The following is a 24327-nucleotide window of genomic DNA, read 5'->3' on the forward strand; positions in this document are numbered from 1 at the left end:
GGGTGGGGCGGCTGAAGAAGGGGAGGCGCTGGAGGAGAAAGGAGGAGGAGGTTAGAGATCTCATAAATTAAGATTCTGTTCTGTAACTACGAAGGAATAAACTTGAACTTGAAAATAATAAAAAAAAAAAAGTATTGATGGTTGTTTATACCCATGGGCGGTTTTAGACAGGGGCCAACGGGGGCCAGTGCCCCTGTAGATAATGTCCTGTTATGGCCCCTGAACTGAAGACATAATACTCAAAGAAATTCTAATGATGATATGCACTGGAACAGACATTGTTACTGATAGGTTCTTTGGATCTATTTCATTTTTTTTTTTTATTTACAAGTTCTGTTTTACTAATAATTTAAAAACAATAGGGTGATCGCTTCAGTGGTATTGAGATAGGACCCCAGTTTTCATCTGCTAAATAGTAAAAACAAATTGCTCTAATTTTAACAGGTGAATTTATAAGTTTTTTTCTTGAGTTCTAATTTAGATTTAATAAAAAACAGTAATTTTCGCTTAAATTAAAATTACAAAAATATGTAAAATTCCTAAATTATGAATGTATGTTGACCTCATAAGAAATAGAATATTAATTAAACCTAATTGAACAGAAATTTCACTTCATGCAGCTCTATTAATATATTTGAATCCCTTTCCCTGTTTTTTATTTCATGCTTTTCTGTGCCCCCATGAAAACACTCTGGCCCCCTAGCACATTTGGTCTAGATCCACCACTGTTTACAACTGTTGTTTACAATTGTAGAAGTGTATCAGAATAAAATATAAAGAAATTGGTGAAATAATATAAACATAGAACAATATATGGCTAGATATAAAGTACGTTTAAAAGCTATTAGGACTGAAATAATTTATAGGATTAATCTTGATTAATCGATTATTTAAACAATTGTCAACTAATTTAGTAATCGATTAATCGTTAACTGGAGTATAGAGACTGTAAAACCTACCTTTATCTGATAGAGCAGCCCAGTTAGAGCAGTAATCATATAAAAAAAATCTAAAAACTTTGCATTTAACATGAAAAACAAACATTTTTTCATTTGTCAATATGCTCTATCCAGAACTCTTCAAGTGAAACATTTTAGTTTTACCTGATTTAATTTCTGTAAAAAAAAAAAATATTTTAGCAACCATTGGCTAGCTGATTATTAATTGATTAATTGGAAAAATAAATAACAGATGAATCAATTTACAGAATAATCGTTAGTTGCAGCCCTAAAAGCTATAAAAACCCAAAATTGGCTTATTTGTGGAAGATTAGAAGACGCTTATATCTATTATCTGTAACCTTCTTATGATTTAAGTTTTAACATAGATTTATGTAGATATTTTTATATTTAAAGGAATTCATAATTATAGTTTGTAAAAGTACAAACAAAAACCTTAATTGACTGATTATTCTGTCAACATAGTTACTATGCAATGAGTTTAATATTTTCTTGGCATCTTGGCCTAGTTTGTTCACAAATACAGTTTAACAAATAACCGATCATCTGTGATTGGTTTTAAGATCAGCCAGCCAAAATAGTTTGTCTCTCATAGATTCCATTAAATCTTTATGAAAAATGCTGGTGCTGATGCTTTTTGAAGAAAAGGAGCCCCAAATCCAATTTTGCACAATACCCAATACTGAAATGTGGTAATGGGAACATTAAGGAAGGAAAAAGAGTGGCAGATAAGGATTCACAAGCATCGTATAACTTGATAGGATGCTTGATAGGATTTTGAGGCAAAAAACATTTGAGAAACTTTGGTATATTTAAATAAAAAAATAAATAATGATTTGATTACATCCAAAGCAAATTAAAAGAGCTTTACTTTATTGCACAAGAATTAACGTACTGAAAGCATGTCCCTGTACTGTGTACTGTGGTCAGGGCATCTTATTGTGGAGAAGATCAGTGTTTAATATCGCAAATATTAAAGGGATCTCAGGTTCCCTTGATAGTAGCTAGAAGCTTGTGATGTTGGGTCCATCACCTTCCTCAAGAAAGTTTTAACTGTTCTCTATGAAGTTTAAGTGAGTTTCCCAGCCAATCAAGCACAGTATTACCCTGTTATCAATACAGGTACTTGCTTCTTTGGCAGTGAAGTCAGTAGTACTGTCTTGTTGGAAAATCAAATTAACATCTCCGTAAATCAAATATACGGCTGAATTCTGTGCTTCTACACTCTTACCAACACTTTCATTTTCAAATAAAACAAGCACTTGACTTTTAAAGAAAGAAAAAAAGGGGATATCACTTGTTAGGGAGTGGGTTAACAGAGGGAAGTAGAAAGCAGTTATCCCGCCATACATTTCGAGCAGCAATTATATCCTTTATTTAAGAATGCTTGGATTGTTTTTTATGTCAGCCATTAGTTGTCTGTGGATCAATTATCAAGACAATAGTATTCCCATGGTTGTGTATGATATAAAAAACATTCTATTTTAAAAATAATCATTGGGTTAAATGTGTTTGTTAATTATTCTAACATTCTGGAACACAAAATGTATCCATACACGTACTGGCGGAATGTGCTTGACTGGCTGGATGTGCTCTATTATCCTCTGACATGGGAGTTGGCCCAGAGCTCATCTGCCTGGCTGTGTGTTTCCATGTACGGGGCCGCCCTCAACAGTTGCTTTTTGTATCTCTGCTTCTGTCTCCTTGAACCCCAGTCGGCCTCGGCAGATGGCCGCTCACACTGAGCCTGGTTCTGCTGGAGGTTTCTTCCTGTTAAAAGGGAGTTTTTCCTCTCCACTGTCGCTACAAGCATGCTTAGTCTGAGGGATTGCATTCGTGTCAATGAGTTGATGCAATGAACTCATTGACACGTCCTTAGATAGAAAACTCTGAATCAATTTGACTGTATGGTCTGGTGAACTGTAAAGTGCCTTGAGATGACATTGTGTGAAGTGTTGTGAATTGGCGCTATATAAATAAAGGGAATTGAAATTTTATTGAGTTAAAAGGATTAAAACCATCTGGAAGTATATCACCCTGTTTCAATAAATGCAACCAATTTAAAAGTTTAATTTTTTGTTTGTTATATTACTGCAGTAAAGAAACGTTATAAATGTATTTAAATTTATTGCAATCTTCCATCCTTCTTTCTCTCCTTCATTTCTTCCTACGACGTTAATCATTTATTTTCTAATACATACCGGAAGCTAATTTAGTGTATTTGTTTTTTTAACTGTTAAATTAGTTAAAACTGGCTAAAAACTATTTTTTTAAACTCTAAAATTACAGGTCTGGTAAACTATAAATGTAAGTGGGCAATGACGTCAACAGAGAGGGGGAATAAAAAAGGCGACGGACCTAGCCGAAGCCATTTCCGCTAACAACAAAGCAGCCACACCGAATTAATTTGAAGTGTTTTGTGGTTGTTGTTTTTTTTTTTTTAGCTTTAGCAAGATCTCAACGGATTGTAAGACCGTGGATTAATCAGAAGACCCACACTTAAGCACTTTACAGCTGACACAATGGGCAACTAACAGCCTGTTGCACTGAACGTTATTAATCAAAACGCCTGATGTTAGCTTACAAGCTAACGCAGCGGTTGGCTTAGCAGATCGGCTGACATTAGCTTGCTGTTAGCAGTTATAAACATGTCCTGAGACCGAGTTGCACTCAGGGCAAAAGTTATTACCATCTATAGACGCGTCCGTTTCAAGACCAGACACCTTTTTGATCAGGTGAGATAATTATTTAGTCACCATGAAGCATACCAGCTCCATAGTCTAGATTATCCGGTGTTATTTGAATGCGATAACTAACCTCTGTCTTTTATGTAAAGCGGTGGACAGAACGACACAGCTTTGAGTCTGAAATGATCCCCATTATTGTGACTGTAAACTAAAGTAAAAATGCCTTTCCTGCGTTTATAAATGTATCTCACTGGGTTGTTTTTCACTTCAGATCTGCAAAAATGAAGATGTTTTCAGTGGCACATAAGACCGTCTTCGTGGTGGATCACTGTCCTTACATGGCAGAGTCCAGCCGGCAGCAGGTTGAGTGTGACGTGCTGACCAAGAGCCGAGCTCAAGTTATTCCTCTGGCCCCTGTGTCCAAGTCCCTGTGGACCTGTGCTGTGGAGTGCTCCATGGAGTACTGCAGAATCCTGTTTGATGTTTACCCAAAGGACAAGCTGGTTCGATCTATTCTGATTTGCTCATTTGTCTGTTTTCTGCACTGACAATGCACACTAATTATGATAAACCTTATATTTAAAATATAGTAAACAAAAGTTATTGAACTTGTTTGTGTCTTGCTGTCATTCAAAGGTGAATTATATCGTGAGCGATTCAGAGTTCCACATTTTAAACACCTGGAGGCGAGAAGATCAGAGCACTCATGAAGTAACCAGCTGCCTGTCACTCAATTAATTTAGCTGTTTTGAAAAAAAAAAAACTGTTTCACTTCCATAAAGTTTCCTTCTTACATAAAGCTTTCCCCCCCCTCTAATAACAGCTGATGTCAGCTCTGGCAGCTGTCGGGCCACCAAATCCACGCGAGGACCCAGAATGTTGCAGCATCTTGCATGGCCTGGTCGCCGCCGTGGAGGCTTTGTGCAAGATCACAGAGTTGCAACACGAGAAGCGCACTGCTTTAATGGACACAGCCGAGAGGGTGGCCAACAGAGGTCGGATTATCTGCTTAACCAATGCTAAAAGGTAAAAGATAAAAAATGGTGAATTCCTCGGTTCTATACGACCTACTTCCTTATGCAATGGTACATTTAAATTTTGGTAAACCAGGCTTACCCTCTGGATAAAGCCAAACTAAAAATATATACATTTCATCTGTATTAATCACATTTAATAACCAAATAAATCAGGTTTAAATCAAATATACACCCAAAGAAAACATCAAGTAATTAAATATTATATTAAAGTAGCTATTTGGGTTTTAACATTTGGATTAAAGGATTAGATTGAAAATAAAATTGCATTCATTTATGCTGTTAATTTCCAGTTCAGTCTGATCATATTTGATATTTTCATAATTCATGGAGGAGGGGGGTTGTTGTAAATGCATAGATTATAAGGACCTGATCGATAATGCATGCTGAAACTTTAAATATTTTATCCCCTTTTAGGCAAAAAATGAAAATAATTGTTCAGATGAATGAAATGGAAAAATTAGACCACAGCTTAACATTAAAGAAAAAGTTATCATTAGAAGTAGCATGTTTATTTCAATCACATGGTGGGAGTGGGAATCCTCTTTTATTCCCTGGTGAAACAACAGGATTTTAACAGGGGATCAAAGGGTGGCCCAGTCCTAATATGTCTGCCGAGTAGGTGGGTTACCTTGCTATGTGATGGAGGGGACCTTACCCTATGTAATGTTTTAAAAGAATAACTCCAATATATGATCTTGATGTGACTAAAAATGTCAGAGATGCAAAACAAGATGACTAAAGAGCCACATTTATGAAAAAGGAAATGGGGAAGAAGAATACAAATGGGGAAGAAGAATACAAATCTAAAATCCTCTTTATTGGACGACTGCTAAAAAAAAAAAAGAAAAGAGATCCCTAACATCTGTCTGTTCTGTCAGTAATACCAACGTTAGGATGTTGGAGGACTGCATCCAGGAGACCATTTCAGAGCAAAACAAACTGGCAGCGGGTTCTGACAGGTCAGTAGCCAGCATGCTAAGGTGGTTCCACTTTTTTAAATGAGTTCATACTCCTGGATAAGTCAGCCTTTTCGCCAAATGTGACCCTAGTTGGTTTGCTCTGTGTTAATTCCAGGTTGATGGCCATCCAGCAGTGTGAGCTGGTTCTAGTTCACATCTACCCCCAGGGGGAAGACACTCTGGTGTCAGACCGGCCCAAGAAAGAGGTGGATGAAACCCCGGGGTTGGGGCGGCATGTATGCCTATATCTTCACCCATCAGCTCTTATTATAACACCACCCTCTACCTCTGTCTCCTGCAGATCTCCCCACTGCTCACTAGTGAGGTTCACAGCGTGCGCGCTGGGAGACACCTGGCTTCTAAACTCAACATTTTGGTCCAGCAGCACTTTGACCTGGCCTCCACCACTATAACAAATATCCCCATGAAGGTAAAGCCTTCCTCTCCTTCCTTTAGCGTGCACTTTTTGTCCACCAGCATAAACGCTGACACTATCTTCTCACATCACCCTGCTTGTTTTATTTTCCTAGTTAAACTGCTCACATTTCTGCTGCTTCTTTTTCTCTCGCTGGCCGAATCATCCAATAAATCCTCTCTGCTCCTATCTTTTTGTTCATCCCATCTGCATGTCGATATGACTGTGACCGTGCTGCTGGTTTCATGCTGTATTTTCTGTTTTGCTAGCCCACATTAAATGTTTGCGAACAGGTTAGTACTCTCACACACACATCAAAGTAAGGCGTAGGGAAGAGTTCACAGCATGTAGCTCGGCTGTTGAAAGCTGTCATTCTCAAGTAGAGAAAAGGCAACGTTGGTCTGGAAATGTTTGCTGTTAAAGAGCCTAAATTGACATGTATTTAAATTTCTAATGGATAAGCGTCTATAAATCCTTGATAATGTTGCTGTTGTGTCTGAATGTGACCAGCGTTGCCTCCTCTGAGTTACTACTGTGTATTCCTTAAAGGTTTTCCAATCCAACTTTGTTGTTAAATCCCTTCCTTTGGGTTATTCTCCAATGGAGAACTATTTTCCTTTTAGAGTGTTCATGTTCTCCCTTGTGCCGTCCGATTTAAATCTGAACTTTATTTAGCCTCTAGCTGTTAAATCTCAATGATTACTATCCAGATGTATGGTTCACTGCAAAAATATTCAACTTCTTGAAAAGTGTGACTTGCATTGGTATTTAGACGGCCTTAAACACTCTCTATAGCAGCAGCAGACTGTGGTTTGTAGTCTGGAGAGAAAACCTGTTATAAACCACAGTAAAGGCTGAGATCAAAGCAGATTTGTTTGCTAAAATGGCCTACTCAAAGCCTACACCCTAATTTCAGTTGAATGGGACAAATTTTAGTCAGTAAATGTGCAAATCCAATAGAGAAACGTTATCCTTTTTATAAAACCATCCTTTTCTATTTAATTTCTGTTTGACTATTACCGTACATAAAAATCCCCCAATGATTTATTAAAGAATGTTTTTAACATAAGAAAAATTAATCGGATGTTTGAATAATTTTGCAAAGCTCTGTACATTGTTGACAAGTTTAAAAGATTTTTTTCCCGTTTGGGTTTGTAAAGCCTTAGAATCAGTTGATCCCAAACATCAGCCAATCTTCAGATCCATCCGTCCATCCTTTGTTCTCCTCTCTGAACATGAAATCAGCAAGCAGAGTTAACGTTGTTTAAGCTGTTTAAGCTCTAGTTTTCCGTACTGACCTGTGTTTGTCACTTTCTACCATGATGGGCAGGAAGAGCAGCACGCCAACACATCTGCTAATTATGACGTGGAGCTCCTGCATCACAGAGACGCTCACATGGAGTTCTTTAAAAGCGGTAGGTCTTCGTTTATATACACATTTACAGAACGGGTACTTAGTAGCAGGTTGGTTCACATACATACTTTAGCCTTTACAGATAAAACAGGTTTTGTTTTACACTTAAAGCAAAGATTTTTCCAGATTTTCCCAAAAGCATTTAATCTGGATGCCACATCGCTTTTTTTTTTAAATTACCATCAGATTAGCTAGATTTTGAGCTGCATGTAATGAATAGATTTTTTCCCCCCAATTTAAGATTCTGATTTTCACTCAAATTGTTGCTCTTTAAGGTTATTGTGACATAATTAATTATAGCTTTCGTTGTGCCAAATTTTTTTTTATCCACATTTCTTTCCACATATTTCTCTTTCCTGCCCTTTTTTTTTCCTAAATATTGTGTCTCTTTACTCTGTTGGGTTCAAGTTTAAACCACTAGTCAATGGTGTCTGTATGTGCAGGTGACTTGCATATGGCAGGTACGAGTACTCGTGAAAATGGCGTTAAAGAGACGATGACGCTGAAATGGTGCACCCCACGCACAAACAGCATTGGTGAGCAGAATCAGCTCCACTTCTGAAAGCATTTGAAGGGTTTACGCTTGTTGCTTAAGTTAAATTATTAATATTATCTGCCTTGAGAGAATGCACGTCTCTTTTTAAGTTGAAATCTCAGTTTGTTGAGAACCTGCTGCCCTTCCCCAGTGCCTTAATGAGACTAACAATATGCTGTTTATTCTCACTTTTTCAGAACTGCACTACTGCACAGGAGCCTACCGCATCTCCCCTACTGACGTTAACAGTCGTCCGTCGTCATGTCTGACAAATTTTCTCCTCAACGGTGAACAGCAAGAAACCCTTCTATCTCTTTTGATGTAATAATAATTAATATTTAACATTATATTCTGATTTTTTTTGGGAAACAGGGAGATCAGTGTTACTGGAGCAGCCAAGAAAGTCTGGGTCTAAGGTCATCAGCCACATGCTCAGCAGCCACGGAGGGGAAATCTTCCTGCATGTTCTCAACAGCAACCGCTCCACCTTGGAGGACCCGCCCTCCATCAGCGAGGGCTGCGGAGGACGAGTGACGGACTACAGAATCACTGTGCGCTCAGCTCACTGCACCACAGCTGATATGGGAGATTTAGGAGGCTTAATTACTGTTTTTTTTTTTTCCTGTTTCGTTTCAGGATTTTGGTGAATTTATGAGGGACAACCGGCTCACTCCTGTCGCAGAATCTTCTCATGATCCTTCAGGGAAGCTGCCAGTAGAAAGGGCCAAAGCTCAGCTGGAACGCTACACCAGATACTGGCCAATGATCATCTCCCAGACCACCATCTTTAACATGCAGGCAGTGAGCATCACTAAGAGGGTTTATTACATCTACAGAGATGATCTCAGTAATCATTGGGCACTTCTGTATGTGTGTTTTTCCCTATCCCACCACCAGGTGGTCCCTCTGGCTAATCTGATAGTGAAAGAGGTTCTTACTGAGGAGGATGTTCTCACCTGCCAGAAAACCATCTATAACCTGGTCGACATGGAGAGGAAAAACGACCCCCTCCCCATTTCTACTGTTGGATCCAGAGGCAAAGGCCCCAAAAGGTATCTGCTCACATAGGAGTTAAATAAATGGTACTATTCATCTGAAGTGTCTGCTTTTCACACACATTTTGTCAGTTTTTAACAGCAGAAAATTTTAATGTTTCCCTGCAGACGTGATCATCAGTTCTCACATTGATTTAGAAGAGCTTTGGTTTACCTTTAAAATTAGCACCACATTTAAAATGACAGGCTTTTTAACATGTGTTGGGTTTCAGCAATGATTTGTAAATAATAAACATCTTTTAACCAGTGGTCCTTGATCTCTCAATAACTAAATGCAAATATTAAGTCACCTAATTTAAAGCCCTTTAGTGTTTTCCATCTTTTGCTGCTAGTTTATTACCATTTTGGCTCCCTAGTTCTTAATTTTTATTTATTAGTGCAGGATGAGGAGCAGTGAATACAGTATATATCAGACCTATTAGATTTTGCCTTTGATTAAAAGATTAAGAAAAATATGATTACATTCTGCTTGGTGTTGATCTACCAAATAAAACTTCAAAGAAACAGAAGTTGCTGAAAGGTTGGAGATACTAGAGGTAAGTAGGATTAGTGACAGATGTGAACTGCTGTGATCACCAGGGACGAGCAGTACCGCATTATGTGGAACGAGCTGGAAACTCTGGTGAAGACTCACGCCGGCGCAACCGACAGACACCAACGGGTTCTGGACTGCATCGTCGCCTGCCGGAGCAAACCTCCCGAGGAGGAGGAGAGGAAGAAGAGGGGGAGGAAGAGGGAAGAGAGGGAGGACCGGACAGAGAAAAACGGCAGCAAAGAGACGGAAGATAAAAGCTGGCAAGAATCTGAGAGGTCAGGCTTATGTTTTCCTGTCAGCATGTGCAGCTCTTTTTAATCTAAACCTTTATTGATATCTGGTTGTTTCCAACTCCTCTGCAGACTAAAGGGTTTGCTGGAGAAGGATGAACAAGAATCGGAAGTGATCAAAGATTCCCCGGACTCTCCAGAGCCACTCAACAAGAAGCCTCGCCTGATCCCGGAGGACATTCATCCTCCAGAGAGAGCAAAAGGTTCCAGCCCTACTATGGGATCTTTTCTCTCAATAAAATCTAAAATAGCTCTTTAATGTGGTTTAAAATGTTTTACTTTAAGAACTGAGGAAAACCACAAAAGCCGTCTTACAAACACTAGAACTAGAAAGTTTTTTCCTCTCTGCAGGGCCTGCCACACTCCTCAGCATGTGGACCAATCGGATCACTGTGGCAAACTCTAGGAAGCACCAGGAGTTTTTTGGAAGAGCAAGTTCAGTGAACAGCAAGTTCGAGCTCTACCAGAACCTCAAAGAGGAGAACGGGTAAAAACAAATCCTTCCTCGTTTCACCTCTTCCCTTGTCCTGTTCTAGGGGATTAAATGTCCTTTTTATTTTACGTTTCACAGGATGGATGCCCATGAGAATGGAAAAGCTTCAAGATGATCTCGCAACTGCTCATCAATTTATCCTTCAAAGACATGAACATTCTCCAAAGTAGACATTAAATGCATTGATCAGTGAATTGTAACAGCAAAATTTCTAATTTTTTTACCCATCATTTTGTAGATATCTTTACATATTGTATTACTCCATAAAAATTGTCCAGAAAATAAAAGTTTCTGCTTTTTACTGTTTGAAAAACCCATCAGTGTTACTTTAGTATTTTACTTTATTGAAATATCTATAAACATACAAATAATTGCTGTTTGGCTTGTTTCTAAATGTTATTTTAAATGATAAAATACTCATTCCCTAAAATGAACTTGCTGGAATGCAGTGAACCTTTTTGAGCAGCAGGGGGAGCAGTGGACTCTTTAGACACTTTTAAAGTTTAGCCTCTCTTAGAGGTGTTATTATTGAGGAATTTAAAAGGTTTTTATTAGAAATACTTTGAATGAATTCAATGTTATTTAAGATAAAGCTGGTTCTCAGCTTAGATTTCACTTCAGGTTGTTTATTGTAATCTTTTATAAAGCATTAATGGAACGTTTTCTAAAACGTGTGTTAATTTAGCAAAGAGCTGATACCAGGATATGGCAAATTGAATAAAAATCTATCTTTTGAGATCCCCAAAATGACACACATTCTGAGGTCACCATACCTATAATTGAACACGGTGATGGAGCATCACCAAGCAAGCTTTGGGGATAACTAAGTAGGGTGAGAGAACTGGTCGTTTGATTGGAAGTGATGGAGTTAAATGCAATAACCTAGTAGATAAAAAATAACTGCAGACTGTGGTGGATGTTAACCTTACAATGAGGTACAGTTAAACACTGGCACCTGCAGTATAAGGTTTGAAATCCGATAATATTCATGCAAATGTCGCAGTTAAAGTCCAGACCATTATCTAACTGAAAATCTGTGGCAAGAATTTAAAGTTCCTGTTTTTCTCTCCAGGTTGAGCTACTTGGTAAGGAGAAAAAAAAACTATTGGTTTATAGCTTTGCAAATTGAGTAGAGACATACCCTAAAGACTTGAGCTTAATTTATTTTATTTATTTCATAATTATACCCACACAGCTGTAGTTTTATTTTTTTAATGATGTATATGCTCTAACTTTAATGAAACGTGACATCTTTAGGTATAAAATACTTGCTGCTTATCTCACAGCTATTACTCAGTGTCATCTGTATAGCTTTCTTTCACTATATTAACCCATATATTCTCTGTTATTCATGCAAACAGTTCTCATTATAAGTCATCCCAGCATATGATCTACGTGACTAACGCCCAGAACAAGCCCATACATTCATATAGGAGGGAACAGCAGCAGACACATCCCATGTACTCACTGTGGACCGACTGTGTGACTAACTGTGGTGGGCTCTGTTGGACCCGGTTCAGATCGGGGATTTCCCGGTGAGGTCACAGGGTCAGACGACTGGTGAACAACTCTGCTGAGGGCTTCATGGAAGTCGCACGGTGAGGGGGAAAGGTCAGTGGGATCACTGATGAGATGTCACAACAAAATCTGACTGTAGAGGCAAAAAGAGGATTAAAACCTAAATCCTTACATCTTCTAATTTCACACATGTATTTAACTTAAAACACAATGTGAAAATATTACACTCAATTTGATAAACTCCTCATATTAGCATGTTAAACATTTATTAACGCCAGACATCCCCAAAGTCGGTCCTTGAGGGACTGTACTTCATAGAGTATTTAGCTAAATATTTAATGAATTATAACAAAATTTTCTTAATGTGTAGAAAATGCTTTGCTGCATTTAGCTAAATTATGCAGATTCTTTTATTAAAAAGGTTAACAAATAAGCTATCTTCAAATAATTTGCGACATACATTTGTACTGAACATCTCACCTCATCTTCAGCTAAATGTTGAGCTAAAGAGGACATTTAGCAAACATACAGTTGAACATTGGAAAATAAAATCAGCTCAATGTTTGCAAAATATATCATTTATCCTTCGTTGATTATGCCGATGATTTGCACATTGCTTTCCTAAACAAACATTGGACCACTGTTTGTCTAATTAAAATATAAAAAGCTTTGTTTATTTTTAATAATATATATTTTTTGGGCCTTATGACAAAGTTTAGACTCCAACATTTGGATATTCAACAGCTCTTATAAGCTATAACCATTTTATGTTAGTTTATATTCACTTTAAGTTCTTTCTTTTGGGTAAATTATGTACAACTTAAAATATAGATAAAAGAAAAGGATAAATCGTGATTATTTTTTATTTTCAGAGTAATCATAAAACCATCAGCACAAAATAAACATTTTCAGTCATTTCAGTTCTTTTATTTTTGGAATGCTAGCTTTACAGTATAATGAAATAATTGCACTGCAAACTTGAACTGTTTTTTTTTCTTTCCTTTCTTTAAAGACATAATATTTCAAGAGACACCCGAGGCTGTGAAGTTTTAAAACCTTAAATATTTGGCAAACATCTAATCTGAATGTTGAAATTCCAGAATCCTACTAAAATGAGTCTATAACAGTTCATGTGTTTTAACGTGAAGTTTAAAAGTGTCCTCCAGCCTGAAGATCCGACCACATTCCAAACACTGTAAGGACTTCTTGTTGGAGTGAATCTTCAGGTGCTTTTTTTGTGCTCTCAGTGTGGGAAAGGATTTCGGACACATGGGACACCTGTAGGGATTCTCTCCGGTGTGTCGACGAGTGTGCACCGTCAGCAGGCATTTGGCGATGAAGCCTTTCCCGCAGTGTTTGCAAATGTACGGCCTTTCCCCCGTGTGGTACCGCATGTGAAGCTTCAGCTCTCCGTTGGACAGGAACGCCTTTCCGCACTCGGTGCACAGGTAGTTCTTCTCCCCTCTATGCATGCGCATGTGCCTCGTCAGGTGCTGGTTAGACGTCTTTCCGCAGATATGACACTTGTAGCGTCGCTCTCCGGTGTGGACGCGCATGTGCAAGTCGAGGTAGGCCGAGGACCTGAACCCCTGACCACAGTGGGAGCAAAGGTACGGAGTCTCGCCCGTGTGGATCCGATAGTGAACGATCAGGGACGATTTGGAGAGGTACCTTTTATCACACTTGTCACACTGATATGGAGGACCTTGGCTGTTTGAGGCTGCTACATTTGATAGGAGCTCGCTGGGAAACTCACAATTGAGCCCAATGCTGGTGTTTTGAAAGAGGTTCTCTTCAAAAGCATCTTCAAACGGACTCAGATGCTCCTGTCTGATGTGACTGAGAAGTGCAGAAACGTTGGTGTCGGTAAAGGAACACATGGAGCAGCGGTGCAGTTTTAAAGGTGCAGAGACGACACCTGGAAGAGAAAAACTATCAGCTGCACTTCTTATAGAACAAACTTTTTCTACCTTACAGATTTATTTTAGTTCTACAAATAAATGTCATCATAAAACAAAGACAACTCTAATTTTTAAGAAAACAAAACATATTTTTGCAAGTATTCATTTAAGGTAGAAAAGCTATCCAGACCAACCTGTGACAACATGTGAACACATTATTGCTTTATAAAGGTAATAACTATGGTAGCTGTGCCACAATTAGCAGTAATAATTGCCAACAGATGTTTAATATTGATGTCATAAAGGCAGATTTAAGACTGGGCTTTGACTAGGCCACTTTAAATATGTCATCCACTCAGAGTTGACCTTGTTAGGGTCTTTGGATTGTTGTCCTGCTTCACATGAGCTTAGGGTTGGAACATTTTCCTTCGTTTTTCTATGAGGTTCCCCACATTGTCCAGACACTGGAGCCTAAAGTAGTCCCAGGCCATCACACCACCACTGCTATGCAAGTACAGTCTTTTTCAGAATAGCTGAGCTAACTTTACACCAAATGTAATCAGACCACCGCCTTGCAAAACTTCTACCCTTTTCTGTTCATTAAAATATTATTTGGCAAATGTGAAGATAAGCCTCATTTTTCCTTCTGTTCAGCTGAGTTTTCCCCCATGAAACTCTTCATTTTGCCAATTCTGCCAGGTTTTGCTTAATCCTGAGCTCTGACGTTGATCAGGGCAAAATGCTTTTTCTGTAAACCAACAAACGTTTGATAGTAAAGGTCTTTTTAGATCGCCTATTTTCCTAAATAAAAACCATTATTTGATGGCAACTTGTGTGATTCTTTTGTTTATCCCTTATACCAAAATTAATGATTAAAAAAAACAAAAACCAACATTGCTCCAAAACAGGAAAAAAAAAATAGACAACTGCTAAAAGTTTCTTCTGCATTCAACTGTAAAAAACAGTGTGAATACCCTTCTGGATACCTACTTGAACATTTGGCAGCTACCAGACCATCAGTCTGTTTATCTTTCAGGTTCTGTAGACGTGAATGGTCATATGTTTGGCTTTCTTCCTCATCATCATCATCATAATCAACATCGTCGTCAGCAGCAGGGGCAGGAACAGCAGCTGAACCTTTGTGTTGGACTGCTGAAGGCTGCTTCAAGTTCGGTTTCAGACGGAGAGAGAGCGAAGGCAAAAACATTTTCTGAGCCTGCGGCAAGCCTGTATCAGAAAAACATAAATATTTAAAAAAAAACACATGAGAACAAGTAAGCTGACTTTATATGGCAAGTCGTTTTAACATAAATTTGGTTGTACCGCCTTTACGTTCAAGATATCTCAAATTGTTTTATGACTAGACGTTTTAGCGATTTTAAGATATCTCTAATTATATTTTTACTAGCCAAAATACTTATTCGGGATATCTCTAATTACATTCTGACTAGTCGAAATGACGTCAGATTTACCATTAACTTGTATGGAGACGTCAATTTAGGATACACATTTCAGATATCTACAATTAAATTACGACTAGTCATAAAGTAATTTCAAGATATCTCGATTTTAGTTTTGACTAGTCATAATTCTAATTAAAGATATCTCAAATGCCACCATAATTCATGATATCTTAAATGTATTTTAGGATAGGAGATATGCAGTTTTGACTAGTGAAAACTCTATTATAGATATCTTAGAAGCAAATAATGACTAGACATAATAAATTTAAAGATATCTCTAATAGTAATTTTGACTATTCGAAATTCCTTTTAAGATATCTCTAAATTAATTAAAGATATCTTGAATTATTCAGCTTTTCCATTTAAGATATCTTAAATTGACATCCTGACCAGTCAAAATGTGTAATGATCTTTTTAATGGGCTTCCAGGAGGATCATTCCTAAAACATTCCTTACTGTCAGTTTAATCCAAAGGAGGAAAAGTTAAATCAGCGTGTGATGCTTCAAATGACAAATCCGGTGTCGTAATTTGAGATATCTTGAAAGGAGTTTTCACTAGGCAAAAATGTAATTTAAGATATCTTGAATTATTATTCTTCCTAATCAGAATGTAAACATAGATATCTTAAATTACCATTCCGGATAGTCAAAATGTGGTTTTGTCTAGTCAAAATGTATTTTAAGATATCTGGAACGTAATTATGGATGGTCAGACGAAACCGAATCTATGTTAAAAAGGCTTGCCATAGACTTTATTTGTTTTGTTTTTAGGCTTTGGTCATTTACTTTTGTTTGGATTTCCTGTTTGTTGCTCCTGGAAGTTTAGCAGCGTCTTCAGCTGTTCTGGATCCAAAACTAGCTTCCCACATTCTTCCATGACAGAGGGGGCGCTGCTGAGCCACTCTGCAGTCTGTAACCGGTATCAAAATAATAACAAAAATAAATTAATTTAAAGAACTGCCATTTATTTTGGCAATTAGTTAGTGTTGGCATCAACAGCAATAAAAGGAAAAAGGTAAATGAACGAGTTGCAATTTAAAAAACATATTTTGTGAGCAAAAATATACAAAGAAGAGTCCATCTTTGTAGAATGTAAATTTGTATATATTGACACGAACAAGACAAGGAAGTTTACCTGTTTTATATCAGGAATGGGCAATAGATTGTCCAATCTGGAAATGAATTTCCAAACCAGTCTTTGCAGGGTAGCTTCATACTCTTGTCCGTAGTGGATCGGAAAGACGTCCTGAGAAAAACAAACACCACGAGCAAGTTAAGCTTCTAATGAAAGTGATTAACCATGAGATCCTGCTTGAATCATAGCCGCTGTTTTAGATTCCCACCGTGAAAAACCTCTTTCTTTCCTTTGCGTTCTCAACCAAGGCATAAACAACCTCTACGAAATTTGACTTTGAACTCTCCAACTCATTCAGCTCCTTTAAGGTAGAGTGAAAACCAAAAAAGAAGAAAGTGTTAGCTGTCCTTTGCAATAGTTTGATGCAAAAAGTGTCTTTATCACGATAAAGACACTAATAAACCATTCATGTTATTATAAAACGTAAAAGCCATAAAATACTCATGCTAATTTGATAGAAGAAATAGTTTTACTGCTTTTGGCAAAGTTTAAAAAAGATAGATTATACCTACCTCTTGGTTGCAGTCAGCGCTCATCTTGAGATCTTTAATAATTTTCAGGTGGGGTTGGATGTTTAGCAGGTTAGCTGTGCTCTTATTTTGACACAACTCAAGCACAAACTGAAACAGAGGTATAAAAAAGCCTAATATGTTTTTATTTCTCATTTATCTTTAAGTAGTGTGTTTCTCAACATGATGTTGATTTGCTCAGTTACCCGCGCCCTCAGTCTGAGCAGGAGCTGCACTCTCTCCCTCGCCGTAAGCAGCTCTGGAGCCAGCTCCGTCACCAGCAACACCAGCTCCTCCACTTTCCGGTAATGTGCCACATTACCGCTCTGGATCACCTTCCAGGCAAAGGCACACATCAGGCGTAGGGTGGGAACCAGGAGGCACAGAGAGGGGATGGATAAGCCACAGCCTGAGAACAAAAGGATACGCTAACATCAGCAGATGGCCATAAATGCACTAAACCAGGAAATCACTGAGGCGGATGTGTTCTAACTTCATCTTTTTATTAGGGAGGCATTAAACATCTATTTTTGAAGAGCTTTTAACTACACGGATGCATCTCAGTTTAGAAAAACCTCAACGATAATAATGTGGTTAGCTCTACATGTTGGTGCTCATCTTTACCCTCCAGTCTTTCAGCTCTTTTATTTTGTGATGTTTCCAGAGCTGCAGGATTTGACTGCATTTCTGGCTTAGGGCAGCCAAAAATCTTCTCCATGATGGCAAACCATTTACTCTTTTGCGCTTTGGAGTCTTTCTGCTCCTTTATCCTTCCATACTCTTGTTTGAGCAGTCGGAGCTTTGTCCTGCACTGGCTGGTGGTCTTATCGAAGCCCTGCGTGGCCAGCTCTGAGCTCAGCTGAGCGTACACCCTCTCGTCATCCTGGGTGGATTTTAGCTGCTCCTGGACATGCTCCTCAGCCCATTTGGTGAGAAGCGCGTCAACTTCCTCTGTCGCCCAAACGGTGTGTGAAAAATCTATTCAAAGTGACACAAATTTAGAATCAAATATAAAACCGAATGTTTGTCACCAAACGTTCTTCCTCACCTTCATGGGGGTTGGAGGCCGTCAGCACAGCGGATAAATTACGCTCTGTGGACGCTTCTCCTTCAGGGAAGAGAACACTATCCATGATGGCAAACCAGTCACTTTTATCACTCACATTTACCCCCCTTTGTTTGAGTTTTGTGTACTCCTGCTTGAGTTTGTCCACTTTCAGACTGCACTGCTGGGGCGACTTGCTGAAGCCAACCTGAGCCAGTTCGTCGCTGAGGTACGTGAAGACTTCATCGTTTTCTTCCGAGGTGAGAAGCTGCTTCTGAATGTTTGGCTGTGCCCAGAGGGTGATGAGCACCTGGACCTCATCAGGCGACCACTTACATGCATCTGTGATATTATACAGAACCAGAGCAGAGAGAAAAGGGGTTAAGAATATTTGTCAAGGCTTTTATTCAGACCTGGAAAACCAACTTTCCCAGAATGCACAAAGAACCCTGTTACTAGCACTGAAAAAACTATAGAGAAATAAGTAAAAAAATTTTAAATTAAGTGTAATTACCCCTAATTTGAGTATGTAAATGAGGTAGTTTGCCAAAGGAATTAGTATTTTTACTCTTAAAATAAGATAATTAGATAATATGCATTTGAAATAAGACTATGTAATTGTTTTTTTTTTTTATTATTTTAAGTGTAAATTGTCTTGTTCCATTGGCAAATGTCTCTTTTACCTCCTCAATCCAAGAACAAATGCACTTATTTTAAGAAAAAATGACTTGTCTAGATTTAGATTTTTTCCAAAGTAAACCTGCTATGAACTTGTAAGCAGGTGGAAATATAACATCTTTTTTAGATGTTAACTAAGTCGTTTACTGATTGTATTTCTTCACTAACCCTCAGGCTCCATGTCCGTCTCATTTGGCTCTCCTGATGAAGACTTTGGAGTTTCTGAATGTTTCGATGTGGCGCCCTGAGAACCAAGGACTTCATCCAGAATCCCGAACCAGGCAGTCCTAGCCCAGCCAACATGTTGACTGTTTTTGACCCTCCTGTAGTCCTGCTTTAGCTTCTTGATTTTCTCCTTGCATTTCTGTGCGGACTTGTTGAATCCCAGCGAAGCCAGTTTGGAGCTGAGGCTGTTGTAGACGGCGTTGTTCCTCACGTTGCGACGGAGCTCCTCCTGGACGGCCGGATTGGCCCAATATGCCAATAGTGCTTGGACCTCCTTTTTAGACCAGCTACATGTGTGGACATCTGTTTAGAAAACAAAAAAACATGAATATGTTCCTCTTTAAGGCAGCTACCGTGTTAGCTTCTATTTAAGCTTTTTGTATACCTACATTTTCTTTTTCCAACGCGGCTGATTGCAAACATGTCAGACATCTGCTGAGCAGAGGAGGAACCCGCTGTGCTTGTCGATGGAGTGTCATCATCCTCAATTCTGACGACGAAGATATCTGTTTCCTTCTTTATGTCGGAGGGTGAAGGCTCAGGGAAGGTTTCAAAATCATTTGTTGAAGGTGAATTACCTGAAATAAATTCCACATTTTAAGATAATTACATTCACTTCTGCACAATGCAGTGTAGGATGTACATCTGGTTACCTTTACTGTTCTCCTCAAACACAGCGGGCAAAGCGAGCTCTTCGGAGGACAGCTCGGATGTTTCTGGATGATCCCTGGCTGCGGTACGCGGCGCGCCGAGGACCTGATCAATAATGTCAAACCAGATGTTCTTCCCGCCGTCCAAATGATTGCTGTTCTTTATTCTCTTGTAATCCTGCTTCAGCTTCTTCAGTTTCTCTTTGCACTTCTGGGCCGTTTTGTTGTACCCCAACGCTGCCAGCCTGGCGCTGAGGCTGCTGTAGACGGCGTTGTTTCTCACGTTGCGACTGAGCTCCTGCTGAACGGCTGGATTGGCCCAATGTGTCAGCAGCGTTAGGACCTCCTTTTTTGACCAACTACATGTGGGCTTATCTGAGAAAAAAGAACAAGAGAGTACAATCAGAGGTGAAGATCCAAACACTCCTAAGGTTAGGTGATCCCCAACCATTATACCTCCACAGCTAAGTGTCTATTTCCACAACAGCAATCGAGCACTTTGCCTTTACCTCTTCTCCTTTCTACGGTGCTGGGTTGCCAAAGGGTTGAGGTCTGCCAGGAAGACTCAGCCGCCCCGTTGCTTGAACACGAAGCATTAGAGTCCTCCATTTTGATGGGGTAGAAAACAGCATCTCGTGTATTTTCCTTCTTTTTAGATCCTTGGAGACTCCCGGTGAAGGAATTCGAAATATTTGCCACAGCAGCTTGATCTGCGAGGGGACCAAAAGAATAACATTACATTTAAAAACTTTAATGCTACATAGCTTTGGATATCATGATGCATATGACATAAATATCCTTTTTTAAAGTGCCTTTTATTATCTTTTATTGATCCCTCTCCTGTAGCAATTGCTTCAAAATGTCCTGCTATATAGGGTTCAAGGTTCCAGGGATGTCTACTTATCTACTTGAAATTTTGCGTAACACCACAATGAAAATAGATCAATCAATGTTGTGATTTATGACAATCCCTTAGTGGTGTAATTAAATATTCTAAAAAAACATTTTTAAAAAAAATCATCTGATTAGGTGTTTTGATAAAAGCAGAATATATTCATGATGTTTTTTTAATAATGTTGAGGAAAAGAGCTAATGTCATTGGCGGAATAATAATATGTCCCAATCTCTTTAAAACTTGTTTTCCCCTTTTATTTAATGTTGAGTATTCCTTACAGATTATGAAAATCCCCAAATCTGTTTTATAAAATAAAACAAAATATGAAGAAGTTTATTTTCTGAAACTCATAGCTTCACACCCTAATCAGCTCATTAACTGAACAATTCTTCAGCCTTTAGACCAGGGATGTCAGACTGAAATCCACCAGGCTCTGTGTCTATTTTCCTACACAGCTGAATCAAAATTCTACCTCACAAGCTGCAGTCAAGCTCTGCTAATGAGCTCTTATTGGAGAAATAAAAGCATAACATCAGCTGTTGAGGGTTGAAGTTTAAAATTACTGATTTACTCTCTTAAGAAGCTGGTTGTTCAGAAAGTTCTCAATCTATGCATTTTAAATGAAATTCAATGGAAGGAAGAAGGTTGGCAGGGAAGGGTGCACCAGCAAAAATTGGGGGCGTGAGAAAATAGTCAAGCAAGATCTGTTTAGGAATTTAAATGGGAGTCTAACAAGGCTGAAAATACAGATGAATACTAGACAAGGGTTATGAGTACTGCTGAAACAATTAATCGGATTAATAGTAATGAATCGATTATTGAAATAAACTTCAACTAATTTAGTAATCGATTGTTAACTCTAGTAAAATATCCCTTTAGCTGACAGAGCACCCTCTTAGAGCTGTAATTATACCAAAATTGTAATATATATATATATATATATATATATATATATATATATATATATTGCATTTAAGATTAAAAAAAAACTTTTTTTGTCTTTCAATGTGTTCCATCCAGAAATTCTCAAGTGGAAAAGTTTTAGTTTTATCTGGTAATATTCTGTAAAAAAACGTCTATAAGGAACCTTTTGCTATCTGATTTTCAATGGATTAGTAGAATAAATAATCTACAGATTAATCGATTAGCAAAGTAATCATTAGTTGCAGCCCTAGTTATAAGTCATACATTCCTCAGGTCAAGCAAATCCTGATCACAGACCTCAGAAGTGTCTAACCTGGGCTATGAAAAAAAGCAAATAAGTAATGTTTCCTTAAGAAAGTAAATCATAGTAGGGAATTCTTTCCACTTTCTTCAGCTGATAAACTGAAGAGGCTGTTTTGTTTTTTAAACAGGACTTTGCTCCTTCCTACATTGCTGAAGGTACCAATAGCTGGTTCAATGACCATGATGTTCCTGCACCTGATTAACCAAAAAGCTCCCCTGACCTGAACCCTGTAGAAAATGTATGGGCTAATGTTGAAAGGATGAGAAACCAAACCAAGCAAGACAGATGACCTGAATGCAGCAGATAGACAAATCTGAGCTTCCATCAAACCTCTGCCGGCTGATCGCCTTCATCCCACGCCGCAATGAACTAAAGATTTGAGCTTAAAAGCCTTATTCTTATTTCCTAAAAGTTTTCTTTAGTTTTTCTTCTTTTGTTGGGTTTTCTTAAGCTATAATAATCAAAATTACAAAAACAGTACCTTGAAATATTGTGTGTAGCCTTTCACTTTCTATAAAGGACTAAAATGACTAATGATTTCACTCTGTTGCAATCTTTTATTTTAAATATACTTGTTGATATTCTTCAGATCAGAGAGTATCCACCCTGGAAACTACTACCCTAACTCAACATTTTTTTTTTTTTTTTTTGTTGATGCAAATCACCAAATTAAGAAACTAAGGGGCTAAAAATTCACCAGGGTTAATAATGGGGACAGATTTAATATAAAGAAGAAATGAAATGAACATTTTTGATGTTCTGAAAGAAGATCCCAAGGAATAAACGAATAATAAAGATATCTTCTTTTATAAAGGATGAGGCTACTGATTGTGCATTGGGCTTGTAGATAAATGATGGATTGCTCATATATTTTCACAGTGGATCCGTTTCCGCATCTAGCATCGAGTTTCTGTCACATTGTCGACAGCAGCTCCCTCGTTGATTATAAGGTCCCATATAAAGTTAGCTAAGTGTTTAAGGTTTACCTCCACTGCTTAATTAAGGAACTCTGTTCTGACTGTGAAGCCAGACTGTCTGACATTCCCTGAAAAGCTCCTTATTGCTTATCGGTGTTGCCAACTCACGTTGAATTTTTTCCTCCGACCACAGGGAGAGGAGCGCCTCGGTCTGTTCGGGAGACCAGCTCACCGTTGGCTCCATTTTCCGTTTCTTGTCCCTTAAATATAAAGTTAACAAAAAAACAATAATAACAATACAAAAGATTAATATGGAATGTTTTCACTTCTTTATTTTTCAAAATGGCGCCCAGTATTCCGCCCGTCGCTTAAATGACGTTGGTAGAAGTGAACCAATAGGAATGTGGTTTGACGTCACCTTGGTCGCAGTTCAATGAAGCGATACGTAATGAAGCCGCCATCTTGGTACGGGAGGAGAGGCCTCCGCGCAAGTATTTGGCCTACAAATAACCTTTTAAAAGGAGTGTCACAAACGATATCTTTGTTTATGTTTAAAAAATATGTTTAAAAAATAAATGAATGCATTTAACAAAATATTAATTGAAGTTTAAGATTTCTTATTGTGTTTAATAACGTTACTCCTATTGTATATTAATTTACTCAATACTGATTAGCTATTTTCTTGTTGTTGTTTTTTTGCATAGACATTTTTAAGTATCTCTGAAGGGAGTTTGAATAAACAAATAACCCTTTCATTCAACAGTTTTGCACAGCAGATAAAATATCAGATATCTACTGCTGTGATCAATATTAACTCTAGAGAGAAAGAAACGTGCTATGATCTAATACCACGGTTAACACTGGGAAACATAATTGAATTCAACAAGTAAAATAATTAACCATAACAGATTAGCTAATGGCTAATAGTGCCCTGTTTGGTGCAGAGGATCCCCCAAAGCTTCACTGTTTAACTGTTATTCTTCTAGAGGAAACCACTAAGGTTTGATGTTACTGCAATCAACGATTTACATTCCTTGTTCACCTACATGGAATAAACTCTCAAAATAGGTCTCATTTATTTAGTCTCTCACTCCTCACGACCTTCTACAGAAGCACCATAGAGATCAATCTGATCAGCTGTCTCACTGTGAGGTGTGGAGGCTGCAGCGCCTCAGACTGGAGGAAAATTAGAAGAGTGGTTAGAACAGTTGAGAGGATTATCGGGGCTCCTCTTCCCTCCATAAAATACATTTCAGCCCAGCGCTGCATGTCCCGAGCCCGTAACATGATCAATGACTCCTCACACCCCCATCATGGACTGTTATCCCTGCTGCCTTTGTGGGAAGAGGTTTCGCAGCATCCGATGCCTGTCCAGCAGATTCTGCAACAGCTTCTTCCCCACTGCCATCAGAAAAGTGAACTGTTGTGTAAATCATGTCAGACTTTACATCACACTGATAACACCAAACCAAAACACAGCATAAATGCACATATATATTTAATGCTCTGAACTTCCATATCAATGCAGGGGTTTTTATTTGCACCATGTTTTCTCTCCCTCACCGTTTGCATTTGATTACTGGTACACTTGATGGAATGGAAATGTCATGAAAGCTGTACAAAACAAAATTTTGTTTTGTCTACACACTGTGTATACAAAATGACAATAGAAGTTGTCCAAGTCTGGCTAAACAAAAAACATTTTTTTTATATATTCACTTTCCTCTACAACAAATTTATAAAATACAGCATTAGCAAAAAAGGGGCTTTAACCATTTATTAAT

At 38.2% G+C, this 24327-nt stretch overlaps 2 protein-coding genes across 4 annotated transcripts; one reads left to right on the forward strand and one right to left on the reverse strand.

The window, feature by feature from the left end:
- The first annotated feature begins 3322 nt into the window (after positions 1-3322).
- asun (asunder spermatogenesis regulator) lies at positions 3323-10693 on the forward strand. 3 transcript variants are annotated; one of them, XM_015380437.1, is made up of 18 exons: positions 3323-3694; positions 3918-4149; positions 4283-4357; positions 4470-4672; positions 5562-5642; positions 5758-5848; positions 5944-6072; positions 6327-6350; positions 7388-7472; positions 7915-8007; positions 8204-8293; positions 8379-8557; positions 8643-8807; positions 8904-9058; positions 9641-9871; positions 9959-10089; positions 10238-10373; positions 10458-10693. In XM_015380437.1, exons 2-18 carry the CDS (start codon positions 3928-3930, stop codon positions 10492-10494), a joined length of 2127 nt encoding a protein of 708 aa, XP_015235923.1. In that variant the 5' UTR covers positions 3323-3694; positions 3918-3927; the 3' UTR covers positions 10495-10693. The 3 variants fall into 3 exon arrangements, with proteins under 3 accessions (XP_015235923.1, XP_015235924.1, XP_015235925.1); XM_015380438.1 differs by lacking the exon at positions 6327-6350 and having other exon boundaries at positions 3324-3694; positions 10458-10692; XM_015380439.1 differs by lacking the exons at positions 3323-3694; positions 6327-6350 and having other exon boundaries at positions 3928-4149.
- Positions 10694-12892: 2199 nt separating this feature from the next.
- LOC107088325 lies at positions 12893-22898 on the reverse strand. Its single transcript, XM_015380436.1, has 14 exons — positions 22712-22898; positions 20013-20213; positions 19507-19878; positions 19243-19431; positions 18797-19156; positions 17954-18292; positions 17530-17883; positions 17112-17314; positions 16909-17016; positions 16605-16697; positions 16397-16507; positions 16048-16171; positions 14789-15025; positions 12893-13815 (listed from the first exon to the last, which is right to left on the reverse strand). Exons 1-14 carry the CDS (start codon positions 22785-22787, stop codon positions 13016-13018), a joined length of 3567 nt encoding a protein of 1188 aa, XP_015235922.1. The 5' UTR covers positions 22788-22898; the 3' UTR covers positions 12893-13015.
- Between the last annotated feature and the right edge of the window lie 1429 nt (positions 22899-24327).

Source organism: Cyprinodon variegatus, unplaced genomic scaffold (genome assembly GCF_000732505.1).
Source record: "Cyprinodon variegatus isolate N-32 unplaced genomic scaffold, C_variegatus-1.0 Scaffold214, whole genome shotgun sequence".
Classification (NCBI taxonomy): Eukaryota; Metazoa; Chordata; class Actinopteri; order Cyprinodontiformes; family Cyprinodontidae; genus Cyprinodon; species Cyprinodon variegatus.